The sequence below is a fragment of the Ornithodoros turicata genome, chromosome 8, assembly GCF_037126465.1.
Source record: "Ornithodoros turicata isolate Travis chromosome 8, ASM3712646v1, whole genome shotgun sequence".
Lineage (NCBI taxonomy): Eukaryota > Metazoa > Arthropoda > Arachnida > Ixodida > Argasidae > Ornithodoros > Ornithodoros turicata.
In genome coordinates this window covers 13,381,999-13,403,739 of record NC_088208.1, presented here as the reverse complement: position 1 = coordinate 13,403,739, position 21,741 = coordinate 13,381,999, and the positions used below count along the sequence as shown (strand labels likewise).

Below are 21,741 nucleotides of genomic sequence, written 5' to 3'. Positions count from 1 at the left end.
CGAACCCTAACACCAGCAGCGCTGTCTAAGCTTTTCCCTGGGCTTTCCGAAGACCTTCCAGAAGGTGTGTATACCGAAATAAACCATTTAAAATACAACGCTTCAAAATAAACGCACAAATATCCCCGCGTAAAAATAAATCGTTCAGAATAAACCGTACAATATTAAACGGCTTCAAATAAATCACTCGAAATAAATTGATTTATTTCGGAACGATTTATTTTGCACGGTTTATTTCGGTCACCTCTCTCCAGAGGAATATCGGCATATAGTTCCTCCTGAAGTCTACTGAGGACGCGTACCAAACCCCTCTGTCCCCCTCTCCCTCCTGCTGTCCTCTCTGCATCTTTCCACGTCTGCACAACGCTCATAGCCACAGTTGCTGCACGGCGCCAACGAGGAACCTAAAAAGAAAATAAACTAAGATGGACAGCAAGCAGAGCCGAAGGAAGGCGGAACCACGTGATACCGTCAGTGAACTCTACTTCAGAGTAAAACAGGTTGGCAACATTTCCTTGAGCCTGAGAAGAATGTTTTGAAAGACGAATTTTGAAGGTGAAAAATATATATTCTCTGGAATATGTGGCATCTGGAATATTTGGCCCCGGCCCCATTAGGAAAGAGACGTCGTCGAGATAAAACACATACATTAAATTAATAAGCGTACGTAACTAGGTGACTTTTTCAGAACTCGGTATATAAGGATTCGGTGAGCGAATGCAAGCGAAATGTCTCAAAAGGCGGCATATTTTGCCACAGAGTCGGGTAGTTTCGGATTCGCCATGGCGGCTCGTTAACTCCCAAAGCAACAGTATTTCCACGTAATTGCCGTAGAGACAGGGGCGGATCCAGAGCAGCACTTCTGGGGAAGGGGGATGGGTTCTTGGTCGAAGCTCGTAACTGGGGAGAGGAGAGGGGAAAACGAATGTGTAACCTGCCGTCTTGGGGGGGACGAACGGCCAACAGTCCCCCCCCCCCCCCACTGCAACTTGACTCCGGCACTGCGCCATGGTCGAGGAGCGTACATGCACGTGTACGTAACGTACATGTACGGAGCGTACGGAGCGTACATGTAATGTCCCTTGCCTGTTCAATACGCGAGTGATTATTACAAAATCATTGTAAAAACCACACCCAGAGTCTTCCACAAATCCGAAACATTTCACCCAAAGCACCTTTCCCAAGCTTCACCTCGTGAAAGAGACACGGCGGCTACGCGCCGACCATTCGTTACCGGCGGTGGTGGTAGCGGTGAGGCCTATATAAGTTACGGCCATTATCTGATTGGTAGAAGAAGAAGAAGAAGAAGTTACCGGCGACGCGCACACCTCTATCGCTAACGGTATCAGCGCACGCCCCGGTATTGCCCCGTGCTATGCGCCACTGCGGAGAAAGACGAAGAAGAAGAAGAAGCGCACGCTTCTATCGTTCATTGTGACTGCGGACTCATTACCTCTGCAGCGCATCGATACCTGTGGTACACTTATTTCTGGTAAGTAATCGATTTGACGTTCTGAGCAGGTACAACATATGACCCTGAGGTTGCGTAGATCGACTATGTAAACGAGAGATTACTTGCATTGCGCATTTATCTTCGGAGTCGGCGCCGAAGTGAACCATGTTCCATTCCACGTCGACGACACTTGTTTGAGTTCCGGTTTGATTCTCTCGGTTTCCCCAAACATGACTAGGTGCGTCGCTCCGCGTACTGTGTTTGTTTGGGCCTGCACGCTTGGCATTGTTTAGTTGCGCTATTATTACGCATGTTTGTTTGACGCGAGCTGTTTGAGGGGTTTTCTTGATTCCTTGTAATGTATCACCATACTGTAAAACCCGATGGAGGTGATGGTGGTGCTGAAGGAGAACCCCCCCCATAGTACGCTCTTAGCCAATCAGAATCCGGATGACATCGTTCTGCTGGTTAAAAACTGGCGGAGTACGCCTTTTTTGAACCCTTATGTAGTTCAAAAAAGGCGTACCCCCCGCGGATGTAGTTCGTTACCGGGACCACTGCGTTTTTGTAAAGAAAGAAGATAACTAGGTAAATGATATGTTTTTACCTGAAACAGGAGCAAATTAGGAACGAAATTAAACAGGAATGACCCTCGTATATTGCGTGAAACGTATAAAAATTAAATTTTATCGCCCGTTTTTTGATGGCGCTCCGCCATCTTGGGTGAGGACCTTCTGACCTAACCCGAGGCACAGTCTCGACGCCGCACCGCCTACTGCGTGCCTGGGGGGGGGGGCGGCGGCGCCCCCCCTCCAGACCCCCACCAATCTGTAGAACCTAACTTAACCCAACCTCACTAAAGTGAGGCGATTTAGCCCAATTCTCTTGCAAGTTTCGAATCCGTCAGGCTTAGCATTCCCGTGTTTCTCCTGTGCAAAAAGTGAATCAGATGGGGTTGTTGAAATGCCTATAAAAAACTAGTCCATAGAATTTTATAATTCTTACCTTTTTCGATTCAGTATATGAACTTCTTGCACTTCTACGCAATATTTACCTTTCAAACGCTTTCACAAATTTTTAAAAACGAGTGGTCCCGGTAACGAACTACACCCCCCGCAAGGAACACCGCAAGGAATCGAACACGGGTCGCCCCCGTGCAGGGCCGTCTATGGGGAGGGGGGGGGGGCAAGTAAGGCGACCGCCTTAGGCCCCGCGCTTGCATAGGCCCCGCGCACGAAGCCCTCAACCAGGGGTTACTTTTTTTAAAAATATCAAGTGTGCACTTCATCGTCTGAAACGGGCCCCGCGATGTGCCTTTGCCTCAAGCCCCGTACACCCCTAGCACCGGCCCTGCCCCCGTGCGTGGTAGTACGGAGAGGGGGCAAGGGGGGCCGTGGCCCCCTGGCGGGACCTCCGAGGTCACTTTTGGAAATTGTGCGCTCTAATTCATAGGCCGCCATGATTTTTCTCAGATGTCACCAGGCAAAAAGGGGTTGCGCGTTTTACCTGTTCCCTCCAGGGGTGGGTCCAGACACTCGGTTTGGGAGGGGCGGGGTCTTTGTAGGAGCGTCTAGTGCGGGAGGGGGAGAGGGAAGTCATGTAGAAACTGACGTTTTGGGGGCGATCGCCCCCCCCCCCCCGTAGATCTGCCACTGTCCACCACTGGAAGCACTTTGCCCCCAACCTTGGAAGAAATCCTGAGAATGTCCATGCCTCCACGAAATGCCATCATCGTAGCCACCAGGCCCCACCGTAGCTGGCCCCCTCTCACGGCAGCGCTTGAACACGTGATCTCTAAGCAGCAGCCAAAGAGTGCAAGGCTTGCGCTGCGACATACGTTGCCTTAAGAAAGCTCGAGGAATTCGCTCATAAATGCTATCGCAGTTAATATTTGGCATAAAGTGCCTCTCTGGGCGATTTTCAAGCATTGCGAGCTGATAGCAGCGAATTTTCAGGATTGACAACGTCGTATACTTTACAATAGATACCTTGAAACGCACTGGCTCCTTAGGCGTTACATCTGAGATAGTGCCCGTGCCGCGAAATTACTTGCGTATTTGTTTTTAGTCCAACCCATCATCGAATATGCCGATGTTGTCTGGGACCATCATACTATATCTAACATTACCAGGCTGGAACATGTCTAGAGGCTAGCGGGTTGCATCTGTATTTTCTACAGCATGCAATCCTCCGTATCTACTGTATTTGGGCAGGTTAGCACTGAACCATTATCAGTCCGTCGAAAGATTCATCGCTTGAAACTGTTTTTTCAGATATTAAACGGTGGCCCTAAAATAGGCTATCGTAACCTTTTTGCCTTCCCTGCACATCATAGTCCACACGTTTACACTTGAATCCCCTGTTTCAGTTTGAAACTGTTGTGTGTTAACTGTTATGAGTATTCTTTTGTACACCGCACATCCCCTAGCAGCACAATGTACTGAAAGTCGAGTGCAATAGGGGTGGACGGGTAGGTGGAAGGCCTTGAACAGGCTCGTGCAACTAAAGAGCATTGATAACACACATACCGTCCACCCCTATTGCACTCGACTTTCAGTACATTGTGCTGCTTGGGTCCGTTAAATGGAAGAGGCTCCCAAACTCTGAGATCTGTGCCGAAGCGGCTCTGCTTTCGTTGATTCCATAAACACGACGCTTACATCTTAGTTATCTTATGTTGCTCACTCCACTGTGCGTGCTGTTCATATTGTTATTTATTTGTAGATTGGTTACATTGTTTGTTTAACGTTTTATGTGTATTTGCTCTCTTGTTTGTCCTGTATTGTACCCTCTGTGGTATATGCTATGACCGGCAACTGCTGGCTTGCATTATTTCTAAATAAATCGTGAGCTGCAATGGATAAAATGGCGACAGTCTTGCAGTGTCTTTGGCGCATGTATCCACAAAACATTAAGGTTCCCGTTGAGTGTCGCTACCATGAGAGGTTAACTACATCAATCACTACGTATCAGCAGCACTTTTTGTTGCAGTAATAATCCTACTGGGTTTACCTTCGGCATAAGGAAAATTTTGGGAGCAATAAATAATGTGCAACACACATTTACATCAACGCTAAGAACACGTTCCTTGACTCGAGGATCAAGGGGGTCAGCCGCCCCGGGCGCCCGCGCCAGGGAGGGCGCTGAAGTTCAGGCCCTGGGAGGTTGGTTAGACATGATAAAGCGATGGTGGTGGGGGGGGGGGGGGGGGGCACTTCACGTTTAGGCCCAGACGCAAACTCGTCTCGGGACGGCTGCGGAAGTCAGTCACCCAAGTACTCCCGTGAGGTACAAAGGTATCAAGGTTCCTCCAACCTGTTATCCGTGTTCAGCCTCCCTTTTTGTATGGTTTTCAAGCTCATGTTTCAAACAACTGATTAGAGCGTACCGTTGATTTGAACAACAGTCCGGACAGTGCCAAGATGGATCCTTACATGGGAGCGGGGTCTCCGCAAGACCTGAGAGGCTTCAGCATTATCTTTGGCCTGGTACAGGTCGTGGGGATTGCTTGCGTTGCTCTAGTGGTCGTGTGGACAAGCCATTTCCTGGGTGGATTCGCCGGACGCGACAAGCCAAAGCTCGAGTTCAACTACCATCCGCTCTTCATGGTCCTTGCTCTTGTCATCTGCTATGGAAATGGTACGCATTTGTGTGGGTTGTATTGTAAAGACAGAGAGTGATACATTACAATACAATCCATTGCATCTTGTTAATGACTAATACTAATAGATTACATCTTGTGGATGAGTAATGAGTTATGTAATTACATTACATTTGGCTTAATCTCGTTACCCATTACTTGGGTTGAAAATTCAGGCTTTGTCTAATGCAGCAGTTGGGAATCGTGCCTGGTGTAGACAAGGAAAATCTGCAAGAGCGTCTTTCCGAGCTACTTTATCACTGACAAGGTCTCTAAAATGGAAAGCAGAGCCCACGCGATGTCTTTGAATAACAATTCACCTTACGCATGGTGGCTCAATTATGTTATGCATTCTGCTCGGATCACTCGACGAACTCATTTATACACAGCAACTTTGCAGGAGCTCTACTTACTATGGTGAAGTGGCTATGTGCAGTGAAGTAAAAGACAGTATGCGCTTGAAACACCCCATAGGGCATTGGCAGCACGGCCGAGCGGCAGGGGAGGAGCATATCACGGGAGGGGGCGGCAGTAGGAAGCCGAATCTCGATGACTGGGAAAGGGCACGCCACTTGACGTCATATTTCTCTCAGGACGACGTCACGCGCACGTCCTTCGACGCGGTATAGCCTACTTGCGTGAATCTCGTTGCTTTCGGATGCCTACAGTAAACCGTACCGCTGCAGCGGTACGGTTTACGTAAGCGTACGCCTTATTTTTGACAATTATGAACCGCATAAGTGTCACAAAAAAGGCGTACGCCTCCCGTTTTCAACAAATCAAGGAAGATAACGATATCATTCGAGATGATGGTTGGCTAGGAGCATGCTATGCGGTGAAGTTCATTTTTAGGAGTGTATCATTCGTGGCAGTGGCTGGCGCACACCGTGCTATGCGGTGAAGGTCTGTTTTTAAAGTGTGGAGCTGCGGGAAACCAATGCACGGACCTGATAAAGTTCAAAATACACTACAGTCTGCATCAGAAATAAACGATTCGATGCTTGGAGGGTGAATTATCGTTTTAAGCGAATGATTTACGTTTACGTCACTCAGGCAGACCAATGCTAGAGGTTCCCACACTCTAAAAACAGAACTTCACCGCTTAACACGCTGCGCGCCAACCATTGCCACGAATGATAGGGTTGTTGCGTCTGATTCGAAGAAAGAGGTGAGCGTACGCCTTTTTGTGGCAATCTGGATATATGAAAATTGCCACAAAAGGGCGTACGCCCCCATCTCCCTTCGTATCAGAAACGATAACCCTATCATTCTTGGCAATGGTTGGCGCACAGCGTGCTATTCGGTGAAGTTCTGTTTTTAGAGTGTAGGTTACATGGCCGTCTCCTTAGGAACTGTTTTTCCGAGTGACGCGCGGGTGCATACTGGGCGCATCGGTCGATGACGAGCACTGCCTTCTTGGGACACTGTTCACAACGTATAACGCACGTGTTAGACACAGGAAGATGCGGTATTTCCGTCCATGCTACGCAACAGCAGTAATATTTGTATTGTTGTGCAGCCATCCTCCTCTATCGTCTACTCCGCTACGAGCGCTTGTCCCGACTGAAGTTCCTGCATGGTTGCCTTCACGGGTTAGCCCTCACTTTTTCTGTGCTAGCCGTGAAGACAGCTTTCGACTCGCACAATTTGGCGCCAACTCCCATTCCCAACTTGTACTCCCTGCACAGTTGGCTTGGCCTCGCAGCGGTCGTACTCTTCGGGGTGCAGGTGAGAAGTTTCATTAAATTTTATGGCTGCACTCACCGTGCATGCACGCAAGCGACATCCTCACGGAAGATAGTACAAGAAATCAAATTGCTCACAGATTTAAAAACGAGGTCATCCGACGTTTTGACGAGGGCCTACTATAGATTATAGCGGCCATGTCATGGGCACCCCTTCCCAGCGCCACATTTGGAGTTTGAGCACATAGCTGCGAAGAAAGGAGGGTACATTGAGACGTCACACGAGGGAGGAAAAGCGTTACAAGCCTTACCCATGGAACAAACACGTGCGGTGGGTGCGGGAATCAGCTATCCTTTCAAAAATGAGGTGTCAATGTAACTTCCTTTTTTCGTAGCTTTGCGCTCAAACTAAGAGCCGTCGAAAAAGGGGCGGAACCAAGGACTCATTTCCATAGATTTTTGGCGAATTTATTTTGGGAATTGCCATTGCATTACGAGTGGGATTATTTGCTATCCTGAGTAAAATGACCACAGGGAACCCATTTCCGCAAAGAAAACGTTAGGTTGCCTTGGGAAACTTCGGAGTTCAATTCAAGAAATTAACTTTCCGTCAATTGAAATGAAATAAAAATGTTACCAATATGTGACAAGTTATTGGCAGAAAAAAAAAACCTTGATCGCATGTTCCTCCCGGGCCTGTGTTTTTTACTATGAATATAGAGGTTGTTTCACAAAAATCCCTTGGCTGAATAATTCGAAAACGGCGCCACCTACCAATAATCTTTCTTGTCGGTTAGGATCCTTGATCCTAACCGACCACAAACTGCCCGCCGGCCACAAACTGCCCGCTCAGTTTCTCATTTGCATGCACTCGTTCATTAAATAAACCTAGTGACTTTTTTGTTTTACTTCGCCAGGCTTTGGTACGTGTCCCATAGCAATGGTCACTCTGAGACAGTGCCACACAGGTATAAAAATAGCTTAGACCTCTAGTGATTTATTCGTGCGATTAACTCGTTTCGGTTTACAAATTTCTTGCGCGGAGCCGTGCAGGAATGCGCTGTTTCGCTCAGCTATCCTGCGCTCAAGTTCGTGTTCATCCGCTTGCATTGGTGGCGGGGTGGCGGCAAGAGCAGCTTGTCCTTTTGTACTAAACTCGAAAAGATTGTGGTCGTGTCATGTTGGGTGGGCCAGAGAATGCGTCTTTATCGCCATAATGACAATCAGTTGCCCATGGCGATAAAGCTATTTGCGGTTTCATAAAAATAAATTATTTCTACCTAGCCATTCTTCTGGAGATGGTACACTGTAATGGCAATGATTACGGATTGCGCATTTCGCTACAAAAGGCCTCACCAAATGGCAATGCTACCCACGTTAGCAGCAACTCACTTTCGTCCTGCGCGAAATAGGTTTATCGCCATTGGCAAGTGATTGTCGTTATGGTGATAAAGGCGCACTGTCTGACCCATCGAATGACAGGACCGCAATCCCGTTTACGAGTTTAGTAGAAAACGAGAAGCCATATCAAACCCTCGCTCGCGGCTGTTCCTTATCTTGCGGCTTCCCCGCCACCAATGCAAGCGGATGAACACGAATTTGAGCGCAGGATAGTTCAGCGCAAGAGCACATTCCTGCACTGCTCCGCGCGAGAAATTTGTAAACCAAATCCATTTCATTACTCGAATAAATCATTAAAGGTCGAAGCTATTTTTTTTTACTGGTTTGCCACTGTCCTGATGCTAACCTTAAAAACAAAGTTTCCCGATAGGTGACACCGTTTTCTAATTATTTAGCCGTGGGATTTCCGTAAAACTCTCTATATTGTCAGACTGGGTGTAACTAGACTCACTAAATAAGCTTCGCTCCAGAGTATCCACACTTAGGTCCAAGAGAAAGCAGGAGCTCCATCTTGTTTCCGCACCACACCGGTACCATCCCCATTTGAGGATCAAAGAAGGCTAACATAATGCTCCTTGTGGGATAGCGAAGCGTGTGTGATTATTGCGCAATAATCCATGTAATGTCAACCAGTACGTCCCGAGGATGTCAGGGTGAGCTCAAGGCCGTCAACTGCTGCTCGTAGGCGAAAGGAACATTTCACCCGCGCACGATAGATGGCATCGTGTGCTATGGTGCGCAGTGCGCGTGCGTGTGAGCAGCATGGCTTGGAAACAAGATGGCGCATGCTCGCTCTTGGAACTTTTAGTGTCGATACTCTGAAGCGTAGCTTATTTAGTGACTCTAGGTGTAACGTGACCTGACATCAGCTCACACATGGCGTACTTTTGCCTAGCAGGACCTTTCCTATTGTGATAAAATGTATTATTATTTTTTCTTATCGTTCGCAGTTTTTAGTAGGGTTCCTCATTTTCCTGTTCCTGGGGGTGGGCCAGCTGCTGCAGGAAAAGTTCCGTCCATACCACGTCTTCTTCGGTCTGTCTATTTTCGTCACGGCTGTGGCCACGGCTCTCATGGGCATCACGGAGAAGCTCATATTTAAACTGTTAGTATGTCCTTATTTACTCTCAAAGGGCGACGTTACGTATAAACTAAGGGGGCCAATGCAGCCCGTCCACTCCAAGTGGTGTTCGCATGCTTTGTGTCCAAAGAAACCTTATTTGGAACGACCCTCACTTGAACTAGTCCGAACATTGGAAGAGTCTCCCCACCAAAACGCTATTGTACGCAATGCAAACTATTTCCTATTTAACGAACTCCAGTGCAAGCGAGATTCCCGTTGTACGAATATTTTCTACCGCGCCACTGCACATCTCCTAGTTCGTGCTGGAAAAGGGCTGGATAAGCGAATTTTCGAGATAAGCGAATCTATGTCTTTTTGAATGCAGCAACCGCAAATTGCAAGGATTTATTTATCTCAGTGGGCTCGTTTTTGCAAAAGAAACAACACTTACGTAAAATGACCACTTCAAAAACAAAATGATCGAGAAGAAAAGTCAGTCACATGACCTAGAAGAATGTTGATAGACGTTTGACTGGCGTTAACTTCCATTCCAATGTCAACGTTTGCATTGGCTGTGTCATATTTGTATAGAGTTCAGAAACTCACACTTCCAGGAGGCAACATAGCAACAAAAGCAACAGAACAAGATTGCGTACATGCGGTGTTCGCATGAGATGCACAAAAACTGTCTGGCTAGGCAACACCCCTGCACTGCAGTTCATGCCATTCAGAGCTTTGGTCACGGAAGGCATTCAGCACGCGTTCTTGCAGAGCTGCCGTGAAAGGATTGGTCGTAGCATAGCCTGTGGGCAGCTACAAACAGTAACCTTAGGCTCGTTGTGTTGTTTCTTTTCTTTTTTTGAAATGGTTTACTGACTAGGTTTTAAAATTTCCCAATTCTGTGCTGAACACACGAGAGAAGCGCTGACAAACAAACAGCGATTATCCGAGCTCAAGTTCATCACCATCATCATCATCAAGTTGCGTAAGACCAATTAGCTTAACCGATATTTTCAGTGAATAAGGTTCTATTGCGTGTCAAGAAAGAAATGTTCCTTATAAAGTGAAGCTATGGCCTGGTTGCTACCTGTATACCACATAGGGCTCTACTGCATGTATCGCAAAAATCAAACTACAATAGCACGTAACGGAACATTTTTCGTTTCCGCTGCAGGCTTCGTAACTGGTTGCTTTCGTTTCGGATTGTTTCCCTTCTTGTTTTTGAGTAGCATCGAGACCGTCGCAAAGCTTAATACCTCTGCGTACATCTTCTGAAATCCTTTTTGAAGACTTTAGGGATATGTGCACACAATAGACAGCGTTTATTTCAAAATATATAGCAATGGTTTCTTTGAATAGCTAATATATGAACGTGGTCTTCACGAATGCTACAGGTAGTATAGGAGACATTCCTTCGGACGACCAATAAAGAGGCGCCTGAGGTTGAAAGATAGGAGCTGACATACATGAGGGATGTCGACGTTTTGGGTGAGAACACATCACCAAAACTTCACTTGAGTTCAGCAAAGTTCACCAAACATTACTTGATACCTTGCAAATAAAAGATACGCTTAAGCACGGCAGATCGAGTTTCGAGTTCCTTTCATTTGTACGGCCGCGTTCAGAATACGCGTTTCACTTACTGCTAGTTCTAAAGTACTTTAAATTGTATCTTAAATTCTTCTTAGATTATTTAGTAGTCTACTCAAATCACTTTCAGTTTTGAGTACTTTATCTCCATTTGAACTGTTTTTACATGACGTATTAGTATTTTATTTTCAATATTTTGCGCAGTATTTTGTGTGCATATCTGGCTGTGCTTATCCGACATAACTTAAAAGGTACTACCGCATCCGTCAAGGTCGATTCCGAAACTACTCTGCCATTCTACTCCTCCTCCATCACCGACAAGAACGCCAAATATCCGACGCAAATGATGTTCAATTTGTTGTAATGCTTGGCAAGAGCAGACGGCGGATGTGGAGAGCATACCGGAATTCCTTCTCTGTGAACGCCACTTGAACAAGGTCAATCGTTGAGCGCTCGTTGAAGAGGGGAAGGCCAATCAGGGAGCGGCACAGAGACATGGACGTCTGACTGCCGGGCGGGAGTGGTGGCGTCTGTGGGTCGCGGAGACGTCTGAGATCGGCTCGTGCAATGCTGTTTCTGGTTAGCGTCGTACGTCTTTGTACAGTCACGAGCGTAACACCATGTTCCACGGAACGGTCACGTCAGCACTCACACTGGTCAACGGAAGTCGATGTATATTTACCGAGGTCTTTTCACTTATGGCGAATTCCTGTGGTCATTTCGTGGCAACGCGGCCTATATAGCGCTCGGAAATTGCTAGGTCGGCTCGCCCGCGCTAGATCACGTGACCGCTGCCACCTGAACATGAATACCAGGATTCCTGCGGCTTTAGACGCTTGGATTACGCTAGGGGCACCGCGGTCGCTCGACCTCGGATTCCGTCGTCTGCTAACACACGTGAACTTCGACGTATGTTATTGCCACTCACCACCCTCGCGATGCGGATGTGACGACACCGGATATGGTGGGGCAATCCTCTGATCTGACGCTTCGAAGCCGGGCGGAAAAAATGCTATCTGGCCACGTGAACATGCGAGATCTGGCAAAACTGGCAAGAACAAGCGGGACCTGGCAAAAAAAAAAAAAGTTGCCGCGAAATGACCACCCGAATTCGTCCTGAGTATGTTGTGGTGCAACCGCGAAGCAGACGACTTCGGAGACAATCGCCTGCGCTGCGCTCCCATTCGTTTGCCGGGCTTACGTCATTCTGGCTCATCTGCAGAGGGAGTGCGTATTTTTAAAACTCGTCTATTTCATTGGTAAGCTGTCTTCGAAAGAGAAACTTGGCCAAGCAGACTGTGAAACCATGCCGAGCATTACCGTATCGTTTCTCACACACCTTTCCGGATGCGATAGTCCCGTTAAGGTCAAATTTAAAAAAGAAAAAAGCCCTTGTGGCTGTGAAACTCTTGTGTGAAAAACTTGTGGCTCTCCTTACGCTACATTATGGTTCGCAGGACACCCGCAGGGTACAGTGCCAGGCCTGCAGAAGCATACCTTGCGAACTCCCTTGGCGTTCTGCTTGTCGTCTTTGCGGCCCTCGTCGTCTACCTAGCAACACGACCTGCGTACAGACGGCCTTTGCAAGAAGAGGCTCCTCTTCCTCCGGAACCTCAGCCTCCAGCAGTGATAGTCCCACAGACATTCGGTCCATTAGTTCCTCAGACACTGAATCTTCAACAGTTCGGTCCATTAGGTCCTCAGACATACGGTCCATAGCGGGCAATATTTTGTTGGATGTTTATTGGGCAGAATGAATTTTACCACGTGACTTTTTTGTTACGGAAGATAACTCTTTATCACGACGTTTTGACTTTGACGTTCTTGATTCTTCGGATAAGAGTATGCTTGATGCTCAATGAGGGCATGCAAAACATTAATGAACCTGAGACGGCACTCGCATACGAAGCTACGCTAACGGGGCCTGGTACGATCACATGGAGTGTACTAGGTCAACACCAGAAAGCCACGTCCGCAACTCGAGAGACACCCTAGACGATAATAGGGCGTGCTACGCGAAGTCGGAGTAGCAAAACATAGCGTGGGTCCTTCGAAATAAATGCGAGAGGTATTTTGTCGCGGTAGAGGCTGATCTTTCCGTGTTAGACGTTAGGGGCAAAGTATTCCACCGTAACTACGTACGACTATGTGGAAATGAGAAAAGAACGTCAGGTCAACACTATCCTTAGCGCTCGAAGCGATAACGTTTAACGTGCAACTTGGATGAAGCATTTATGAGCCTTATAGAGTGCTCCGCAGCAATGAAGAATAAAAGTACTGTCCTCGCGAATAAGAACGCTCAGCACCGAGAGCTAGCTTGGCTTCTCAACAAAGAACGAAGTCAGAAATGTCGCTGACCTCCGAGAGGTTTCAGCTTCAAAGATAAGTCCGGGAAAGTAAAGGAAATAAACATAACAGTGACTACTGAAAAACCTTAGAACAGATACCGCAAAGGAATCAGACGTACTTGAATTTATAACATGCCTCACGCCGGGGCGAATGGAGGTCGAACGATCTTGCCTTGTGATACAATGGAATCCAGCTGGTCCTGTCGGCCGCGCCATGTAAGGCACAAATGGGAAGACCGCGCTGACCGCTGACGACCGGTGATGAAAACGAGCGGCGGTCCAGATGACGTCTAGGACAGGTGTTGAAGAACAAAATAAGGAACAGCAGGCAAGCTACCAAAGGCAAGATTGAGGTTTCTTAAGGATTTAGGTTGGTAATGTGCCGATTTAAAGAGTTCACAGGTACGTCGACGGTGGCCGCTGAACTCTCATGGGTCCAGAGCTGCTGTGGTAGACTCGCGCAAGAGCTCGTATGGCGAATCACGTGCCGAAGTGCCCAAGGGCTAGCGTGCTAGCCATGTCGAAATTGGGAGGTACCCGGGTTCGAATCCCGGTGCAGGCTCTGCTGTCTGGGGTTTTCCTCAGACGCTTTCAGACATATGTCGTTCCAATTCCGTTAGAAGTCGGCCCAGGACGCACATTTCCCAGGGCGTCACTCGTGACATTTGCCCACATCAGTGAGGGCGACAACGGCGAGTCCTTCCACCATCACCACCATTATTTTAAGCGCGTTATGGGATAATGACAAGTCGAATATTGGTCCCATGGAATCTCTCGCACCAGGTGAAGACAATGATTGGTCAGTGGCAGCGATGCTGCTGCTGTTACTGACATACCGAATTCAAAGAACTAAAGGCAGTCCTCCTGCTGGAAAATCGAAGGAAAATCCGCAGGTTAGCTTACATGTATAGAGTCTTTCAACCCCATTCCTCGTACGTACAAAGGGCTCACAATTCCTCAAGCCGTACATCACGTTTATAAGTTACAAACCACGTTTAGCACAACTGAATAGTTCAAGGGCTCTCCTCTGCGGGAAGTCATTGATTGAGGAAGACTGAATTCCTCACCACAAAATATTCTAACATTGAATAATACAAGATTTTACCAAGTCGTGTGAAAGTGTGTACTTATTGTAATCTCTCCAGTGTGCATCATTGCGAGACCTTTGAGGTACCTAACTAAAGAAATAAAATAAAATTTCAAATATATTTGACACGTAAAATAGTAGTGTCGCCAATGAGCATTACAGACTCCCATGAATTCTTCAAAGAGGACACAAAACTTCATAGTTCTGGATTCCGGAAGAGTAGGGGATGTCGTGATGGTCTCTGCTGCCGCTTTCTAGCAAAAGTGTGTGCGCCTCCGCCCTCCGCCTCATGTCGTGAGATTGCCCGCGGCTGTGTTGGGGACATGCAGTGTTACACCCGCTACCAAAACGGCGTAACGGAATACTACTCCACATAAGAAAAGCGCAATGCTAGCGCCGCTACAAATTTGAAAAAACTAACGCGATACCGCTAAAGCAACCAGATAAAAGTGGCGTAAATAATATGCCGCTACTTCTGCGCTACCGTACCCTTCTTTAGGCAACGCTTTTCCGTAGGCATCTTGTTACCGAATGTGAAATATTTATTACACCTTTTTTCTTAGAGTGTAACGTAGCGTTTGACTATTCGAACAACTACGCTTAATAAGCTTTTGTGACTATGAGCCCCTCATGGAGAATCTACCCATGTGAGATTATCTCCGTAATAAAGCATTCACAGCAAGAAAAAAAAAATCAATCATGTAACTTTTCCGTAAACACGTGAAACGCTGTAAACCGTCAATTGCTTTGCAGCTAATCGCCTGTGCGCCGCCGCCAAAGAAGCGTGCAAAGAGCATTAATAAGCATGTCGGCATACACTGACTCCTGAATGATATCAGTTCATTTTGTGTGAACACATACCAGCAGTGTAACGAGGGGTCGTTAATCATTTATTTCATAATGTTAAATATCTGATGCATAGCGTTTCCACAGTGCAGATTTTACAGCGTAATTTGGGCACTTCCCCTGGGCGTATCATACACGATATACACTCAAATTTGGTTGACGGCCGCCTGAAGAACTCCCAAGATTTTGTTAAAATTCGAATATTCTTGATGGAAGTTTATGTTCTGACGCTCGAACACAGAACAAGGACAAACAAGGTCTAGGTTCTAGTCCTGTAGCTGGCGAACCTTTTCAGTGACTTCCTTCGTTCTTCGAATATTCTTATTTTTAATGGTACTAAGTACTGCATTAAGGAACCATTTCTTATTGACAGAAAAGAAATAATTATAGAGTTAAACGTTGTTTTTCTTTTATTTCTTTCAATACAATGGAAAATTCGGGAAGCACCAAACTACGTCAGTTTTTCAACGTATTCACCGTGCACACCTAGACAACGCTGCACAGAGGTGTGCGCCAGCGCCGTTTATACGGAGAAGTTGGCCATTAGGAGGAGCTTAACCTGAAGCGCGTCATGCGATGTCACCACCGACAACACACTGTCATCCGCGGGATATCCTAAGAGCATCATGCATGGACGGGAGTGACATCCCCAGGAGGTGAATCTGATCCTGAAATCATCCTCAGCATGTCATTTTGGCACTAATATAGCGTCTCCACGGCATCCTCAGGATATTCACAGACGCTATGTGAGGACAACTTTAGAACAGCGCCAGAGCACTTCCAGGATGAACTAGTCTTTCTATTCTTTTGTTTTTCATGTGCTGACGCGTTCAACGGATATGAACTTTTTTTTTATTGCACATTAACAGAAAACAGTTGCATACCGATTCCTTTCATATTGGTAAAAGCCGACAGCCGACTTCGTGCCCGCGGGAATACCGGTGTAATCTGCGAAGACAGTGCCTGTCTACCCGCGCATTACCCGCAACCCGCGATGACACGGAAATGTGTACCCGAGAAGAGCAAACTTGCGCCGGTATACGCGGGTAGACCCCGGGTATATATGTCTGACGGGGAAGCGGACAGTTTGGGCTTCGCTGTGCCGACTCGTTTACCTCCCGAAATGGTGGTGCTCCGACAGAAAATACCCTAACGTGTGAGCATATCCCCACTAAATAATGATCCGGTGCTTTTTGTGAAATGCTCGTAAAAATGGAGAAAACAGCGGGAGAAATCGGGCGGTTAGGCTTAACCCAGGTGCCTTGGCCAAGAACAATGTCTTCACGGGCAAAATACTGCGGCTTCCTACGACAATAAGTGCGGTAAAGTAACAGTAGATACCTACTGTTGCGGAACGAAAAAACAAACAAACAGATGATGAGTTGTTGATAAGTGTTGAGAGAGGCTAATGAGGAGTGTGCAGGCGAGCTGGTGGGCATTCGATGAAGGTAACGTTTCCCTCCAGTTTCCTAGGTGTCGTGTCTGTTTTCTGTATCTCCTCAAGTCCAAGGAAATGCTATCTTTGATCGAAAAAAAAAAAACACCGTAATAAAATCCTAAATTCTGTCCCACGGGCCGAAAACTAATGGATGAAAAACTTGACACACCCGCAGTTCCACAGGACTCTAGGAATAACGGCGAAGCACTAAAAAAAGAAAGAACGAAAGAAAGAAAGCGTAGGCACTGTCACACAAAAGAAAAATAGTGGTTCAATTCTAATACTTATTCTGGTAATACACGATGTTAAGTTTACCTCGGGTACCCTCGAGTTCTATGTCATACTATTGCGGTTTCAGTAGAATAAAATTTTCGGTTCTGTGGACTAGGTACCCTACTGTTCAAATACTCGTGCCATTAAAAACGTGAATTATTAACGGCGATCATTTAGCGAGAGTGAACTGTTTCCCTGATAATAATCACGTAAAATAGTCAAACTGTTGTACGTGATTGAACCTGCCTTGAACGGGGGAAATACTCTCTATGAGTTGACACTTAGCGAGACAGTGCCTTCTTTAGACACCTATGGGCGTAGAAAGAAAAAAAAAAACACAAGCTCACTCTCGAATGGGTACGCGTGGACCTGCATGTTCTTATTTAGCACCGTCGCAACGCGAAAATCATACTTTATTCGCATGCTTGTCCATCGATTCCAACCTTTATGCGTCCTTTATTCCAATGATTGTTCAGTGTTCCCAAGGAACGGTCATGTCAGCAAAAGAATAAATAAAAAATAAATAGAGAAGCACGGTAGTCTTGGAAAAATCGCGCCAAAAACCCCTCCCCCGTCTTCGCTCCCTGTTCCCTCCTCGCTCAGCTGTGCACGTGCATGGGGGAAAGAGAAGACAAGGATCGCCGAGAAAGCACTCTTATTACACTTCCTGTCCAGCAAGTGCAGGCCGTGAACTCGTGCAGGAGTAGTGCTGCACCGATACGAACGAATACGAGAGTGCAGAGGGCGCGAGCTACACTGACAAAACAAATATGGAAGTGCTGCATCGCCTGAACTATTCAGCGAGGTTCAGCGAGGCAGCTTTGCAATGAGGTAGCTAGGTTCAAAAATACCTTCTGTAATAGGCATGGAGCTACAGGAAGAAGCGCTTACATGCATTCAAGGATTTGTGTATGCTTTACTGCGCAATACTATTTTCGCATTAATTATTCTGTTCTGGTCTGGGGCACAGCGGTGCTTCAGATGAAATTCGTATAGTAATTGAAAATAAGTTCCCCGTCCAGTGGAGGGCTGTACATACTGTCAACCCTCGATTTACGAACACCCTTCGTTTCTCGAAAAAATCGTTCATAAATCGAGGGATTCATAAATAGAGGTGCAAGGTGCGCGGAAGAGAAATGGGCTGACACACGACGGGAAATGCACTAGATTACGTTTATTTCCACATTCACGGTGAAATACAATCCAGGACGGCATTCATGTTAGCCGGGGGGTGAGACTGTTTCGAACGGCAAATATCCCGTTTGTCACAGGCTGTTACAGCTGATCGCTTTCTCTTGGAGCCACGAAGTGTTTCCGTCTCCTAGATATGATTGAAACTGACCGCTGCTCGGCCGTCACAGGTCACACGGGAAGTAAATTTTCTCCACTCGCAAAACAGGTGAGCCACATCTGGTAATTCTTGTGGCTGTGGGACACGGCACGGCTGCTTGACCTTCGTTCTTTTTTCATCTTTATTGAGCGATCCCAATACTTCCCCGTGCGTCAACAGCCCCACTCAGAAATCGAGGTCAGAACACATATATTTTCCAATTCGTTCCCTGAAAATTCGTTCACAGTTTGGATATCGAGGGTTCATAAACCCAAGGGGAAATACATGGAAAAAGTTGGGTTCCTCGTGACACCGCTCATAGACCGAGAGAATAGCTAGACGAGTTCAGAAAATCCCAGAGTGCTTAGAACTGTGGGAATTTACTAATAGGAAAGAGACGGGTGGACTCCAAACTGTTCCCATTCCTCCCCTACCGGTCCATTGTCTACGACGTGTCAAATAGGTCAGCGAAAGCGAAATGTGAAGGATTATTCTTCGTTCCCCCGCTCAGCAAGCGCCCAGGATGCAATGCGTGCGCAAAGAGCACTGGGATTTTTTGAACTCGTCTATAAATGGAGGGTTTATAAAACGAGGGTTCGCTAGATATGAAAACAAACAACGAAAGAAAGAAACAACAAACATGATCTCCTTTCAAAGCATAACCTGTACTATTGTAGACTTTAGGATAACTCGGTGTTGCTTGACATTGCAAACTTGATACATTCAAGCACTAGTTTCGCCACCAACAGATGTGGGAATAGCCAACAAGATCATCAGCAGCAGCGTCATTCCACGAGTTTTCCACCAATGCAAGCGATCCACTGGAGCTAGTTGAGTGGAGTTGCTGATCTCACACTAGTGGATCCAAAATCTCCATTTTATTATTTCTGAAGTCGAGCAATCAGTCAATCAGACGTGATTTGTTGAAAGATGCAGAACATCATATGGAGCTCAACGATTATGTACAATTCCAGCAATTGGGTCAGTAATAATCCAGTAATTATAATACGTTCCCGTAATATTCCATTGAATGTAGGTAACCTCGATCTGTTTAAATGTGCAAAATAAACCACCGCAAAACACTTCTACGGTTGACCAAAGGAACAAAAACCGATATTATTATTATTTTTTAACAATACTGCAGGCCCTACCTCGGGCCCACAGGGGCCCATGCAGGTACAGAGAAGGAACATCTAGGTAACGTAATAAGTAAGTAACATAATAAGGAACAATATAAGTAAAGAAGACCCAAAACAACCATATTATAAAGGAGCAAAGATAATTGTGACAACTACGATAAGAAGAAAACTACAAATAATAAGTAACACATAAGTAACTACAAATAATAAGTAATACATTATAAGTAACGCATGATCAGTGATAACTACAAAACGCTTAGAAAAAAAAAGACTCCAACTGTTGCCCAAATGCCGAAACAGATCCGAGGGACACCATATATCTGACCAGCTCCGGTGGCGCAGCGGTAACACGTGCGCTTGGAGACTGGGAGGTCCGCGGTTCGAATCCGCGGGCCGGCTGTGCCGTCTGGGGTTTTTCCTGGGTTTCCCTCAGATGTGTAATAGGCGTATGCCGGCACAGTTCCCCTGAAGTCGGCCCATGGACGCAGCTATCCTCCCCCCGAGCGGATTCCGCTCGGTCTTCCACTTCACCCTTTCCTCTCCTCCTCTCCACCACCTTTCCCTTCCCGAGAAACATGCCGCCTAATCAGGCAGGCAGACCTCTCGGGTTCCTCCCAACGACACTCCTCCTCCTCCTCCGACACCATATCTGAGGGCAGTGCATTCCACTCTTCCATGGTTCTTCAAAAGATGTACTTAGCAGCATTACAGGGAACCACTACCTTGATATGATTGAGTCTTGTGGTCTGTCGTGAAGGTGGGCTCAGGAAGGACGAGGGATCAAGACCTAAATAGCCATGGTACACTAAGTGAAAGAACCTGATCCTATGTGTTTTCCTTCTAATACTTAATGGTTCTAAACCTGCGTGACCCAGAAGTTCTAAACCGAATCTAATCGCCTAAGTTTCGAATAAACGTATCTTGCAGACATCCTTTGTATCTAGAGTCACTCTATTTGTATCCGCTCAATGTTATCGATGTTTGTTTGAGTCGACGTAGTACTGGGCGCATGAACGTTTTCTACGCTGCCAATTTTACGATGGACGGTGCATGCACTGTAAACGTTATCAATGCGAGTATTCCACTTCAAGTTTGGTGTAATCGTCATTTCAAGATACTTAAACTCATTAACCTGCTTAAATATTAGGTTAACCTGCTTAAGTAACCTGCTAGTACGGGATCGTTTTTGTTAGTGTTCGACATCAATACACTTTTATTACAATTAACCTTCATCCCCCACGTACCACACCAACCAATTATCTTTGGTATAGGTTATTGCCTAGCAGCATGCTGTCATCGAGCGATAATATTGAACAATACAAGACACAGTCATCGGCAAATAACCCGATCTTTATATTAGGGGCAACGGCAACATTGTCATTAATGTAAATGACGAATAAGAATAGTAGAACAACACCAGAGCCGTCGCGAGGCGAGTTTGCGCCGAGGGCACTATGAACGTGAAGTGCCCCCCCCCCCCCGCTTTCCCTCATTGCCATCAAAAGCTCTGTAAACAAAGAAAAGAAAACGCTTTGTTGCACCGCCGATATCGTAAATTCAAACTCTCTTCATTCCCGCTTTATACCGTCCAACCAACCGATAGGGACTGCCGTTCGACGCCTTCTCTTGCGACTGTCCCCCCCCTCTCCCCCAGTCGCTACGGCTTTGCCTAATACGGAGCCTTGCGGCACCCTCAACAAGACGTGACTGGATTTTGTGTCACAGATTTCAGCGTATTGAGAACGATCGCTCAAGTAGGCGAAAATCCAGTTCACGGCACTGGAGTTTAATCCTACATTCCCAAGTTTATAAAGTAGTCATGAATGAGGGACAGAATCAAGTGCCTTGGCAAGATCTAGAAATATTACATCTGTCTGGCCTTTCCCGTCAAGTACTCTGCCAAAATCACGTACTGCACTGACGAGTTGTGTAATCGTAGAAAATGCTTGGCGGAAACCATGCCAGTAATTAGTAAGAATCCCATTGTTTGTTTGTTTGTTTGTTTGTTTATAAGGGAAAACACACACACACACAAAAAACGAGAAGAAATTGAATTCGTCTCCTGACTTGTTCTGCTACTCCTAACTTAAATTCTCACCCCACCCCCCACACCCAAAAACTGAAATTTGTTCAGAGCTGTGGGATGGATACAACCTTCTCGGATTCTCTGTGCATGATGTTGGGATAACTGTGGACTTCTAGTGAACATGTGAATAGTGGACTTCTGAATAACGAACATGCGAATAGTCAATAGTGAGTAGAGCACCTAAGAAGAATCGTATTGTTTCCAAGAAGATAATGACTTGCATTTATATGATATATTCTAATAACTTGCAACACACATTTGCATTACGTTAATGTTCGAAATTGATAAATATCATTGTCAATATCAAAAGTTTCGGGGTATTTCTTGCGTATATTGACAATTGTGTATATCTGTACACGACG

General features: G+C 46.3%; 1 protein-coding gene across 1 annotated transcript; it reads left to right on the top strand.

Annotated features, from left to right (window-relative positions):
- Nucleotides 1-1,355: 1,355 nt before the first annotated feature.
- Nucleotides 1,356-12,603, top strand: LOC135365969 (plasma membrane ascorbate-dependent reductase CYBRD1-like). The gene is made up of 5 exons (XM_064598611.1): nt 1,356-1,492; nt 4,860-5,092; nt 6,613-6,821; nt 9,130-9,284; nt 12,290-12,603. The coding sequence occupies exons 2-5, from the start codon at nt 4,876-4,878 to the stop codon at nt 12,549-12,551; spliced, it is 843 nt and encodes a 280-aa protein (XP_064454681.1). The 5' UTR covers nt 1,356-1,492; nt 4,860-4,875; the 3' UTR covers nt 12,552-12,603.
- The last annotated feature ends 9,138 nt before the right edge of the window (nt 12,604-21,741 follow it).

Excerpts from the sequence above, each read along its gene's own strand:
- LOC135365969 (XM_064598611.1), top strand. The coding sequence starts at position 4,876 with ATGGATCCTTACATGGGAGCGGGGTCTCCGCAAGACCTGAGAGGCTTC. Across the intron at positions 6,822-9,129 it reads TCGTACTCTTCGGGGTGCAG|TTTTTAGTAGGGTTCCTCAT; the intron begins GTGAGAAGTTTC and ends TATCGTTCGCAG. Across the intron at positions 9,285-12,289 it reads GAGAAGCTCATATTTAAACT|GACACCCGCAGGGTACAGTG; the intron begins GTTAGTATGTCC and ends TATGGTTCGCAG.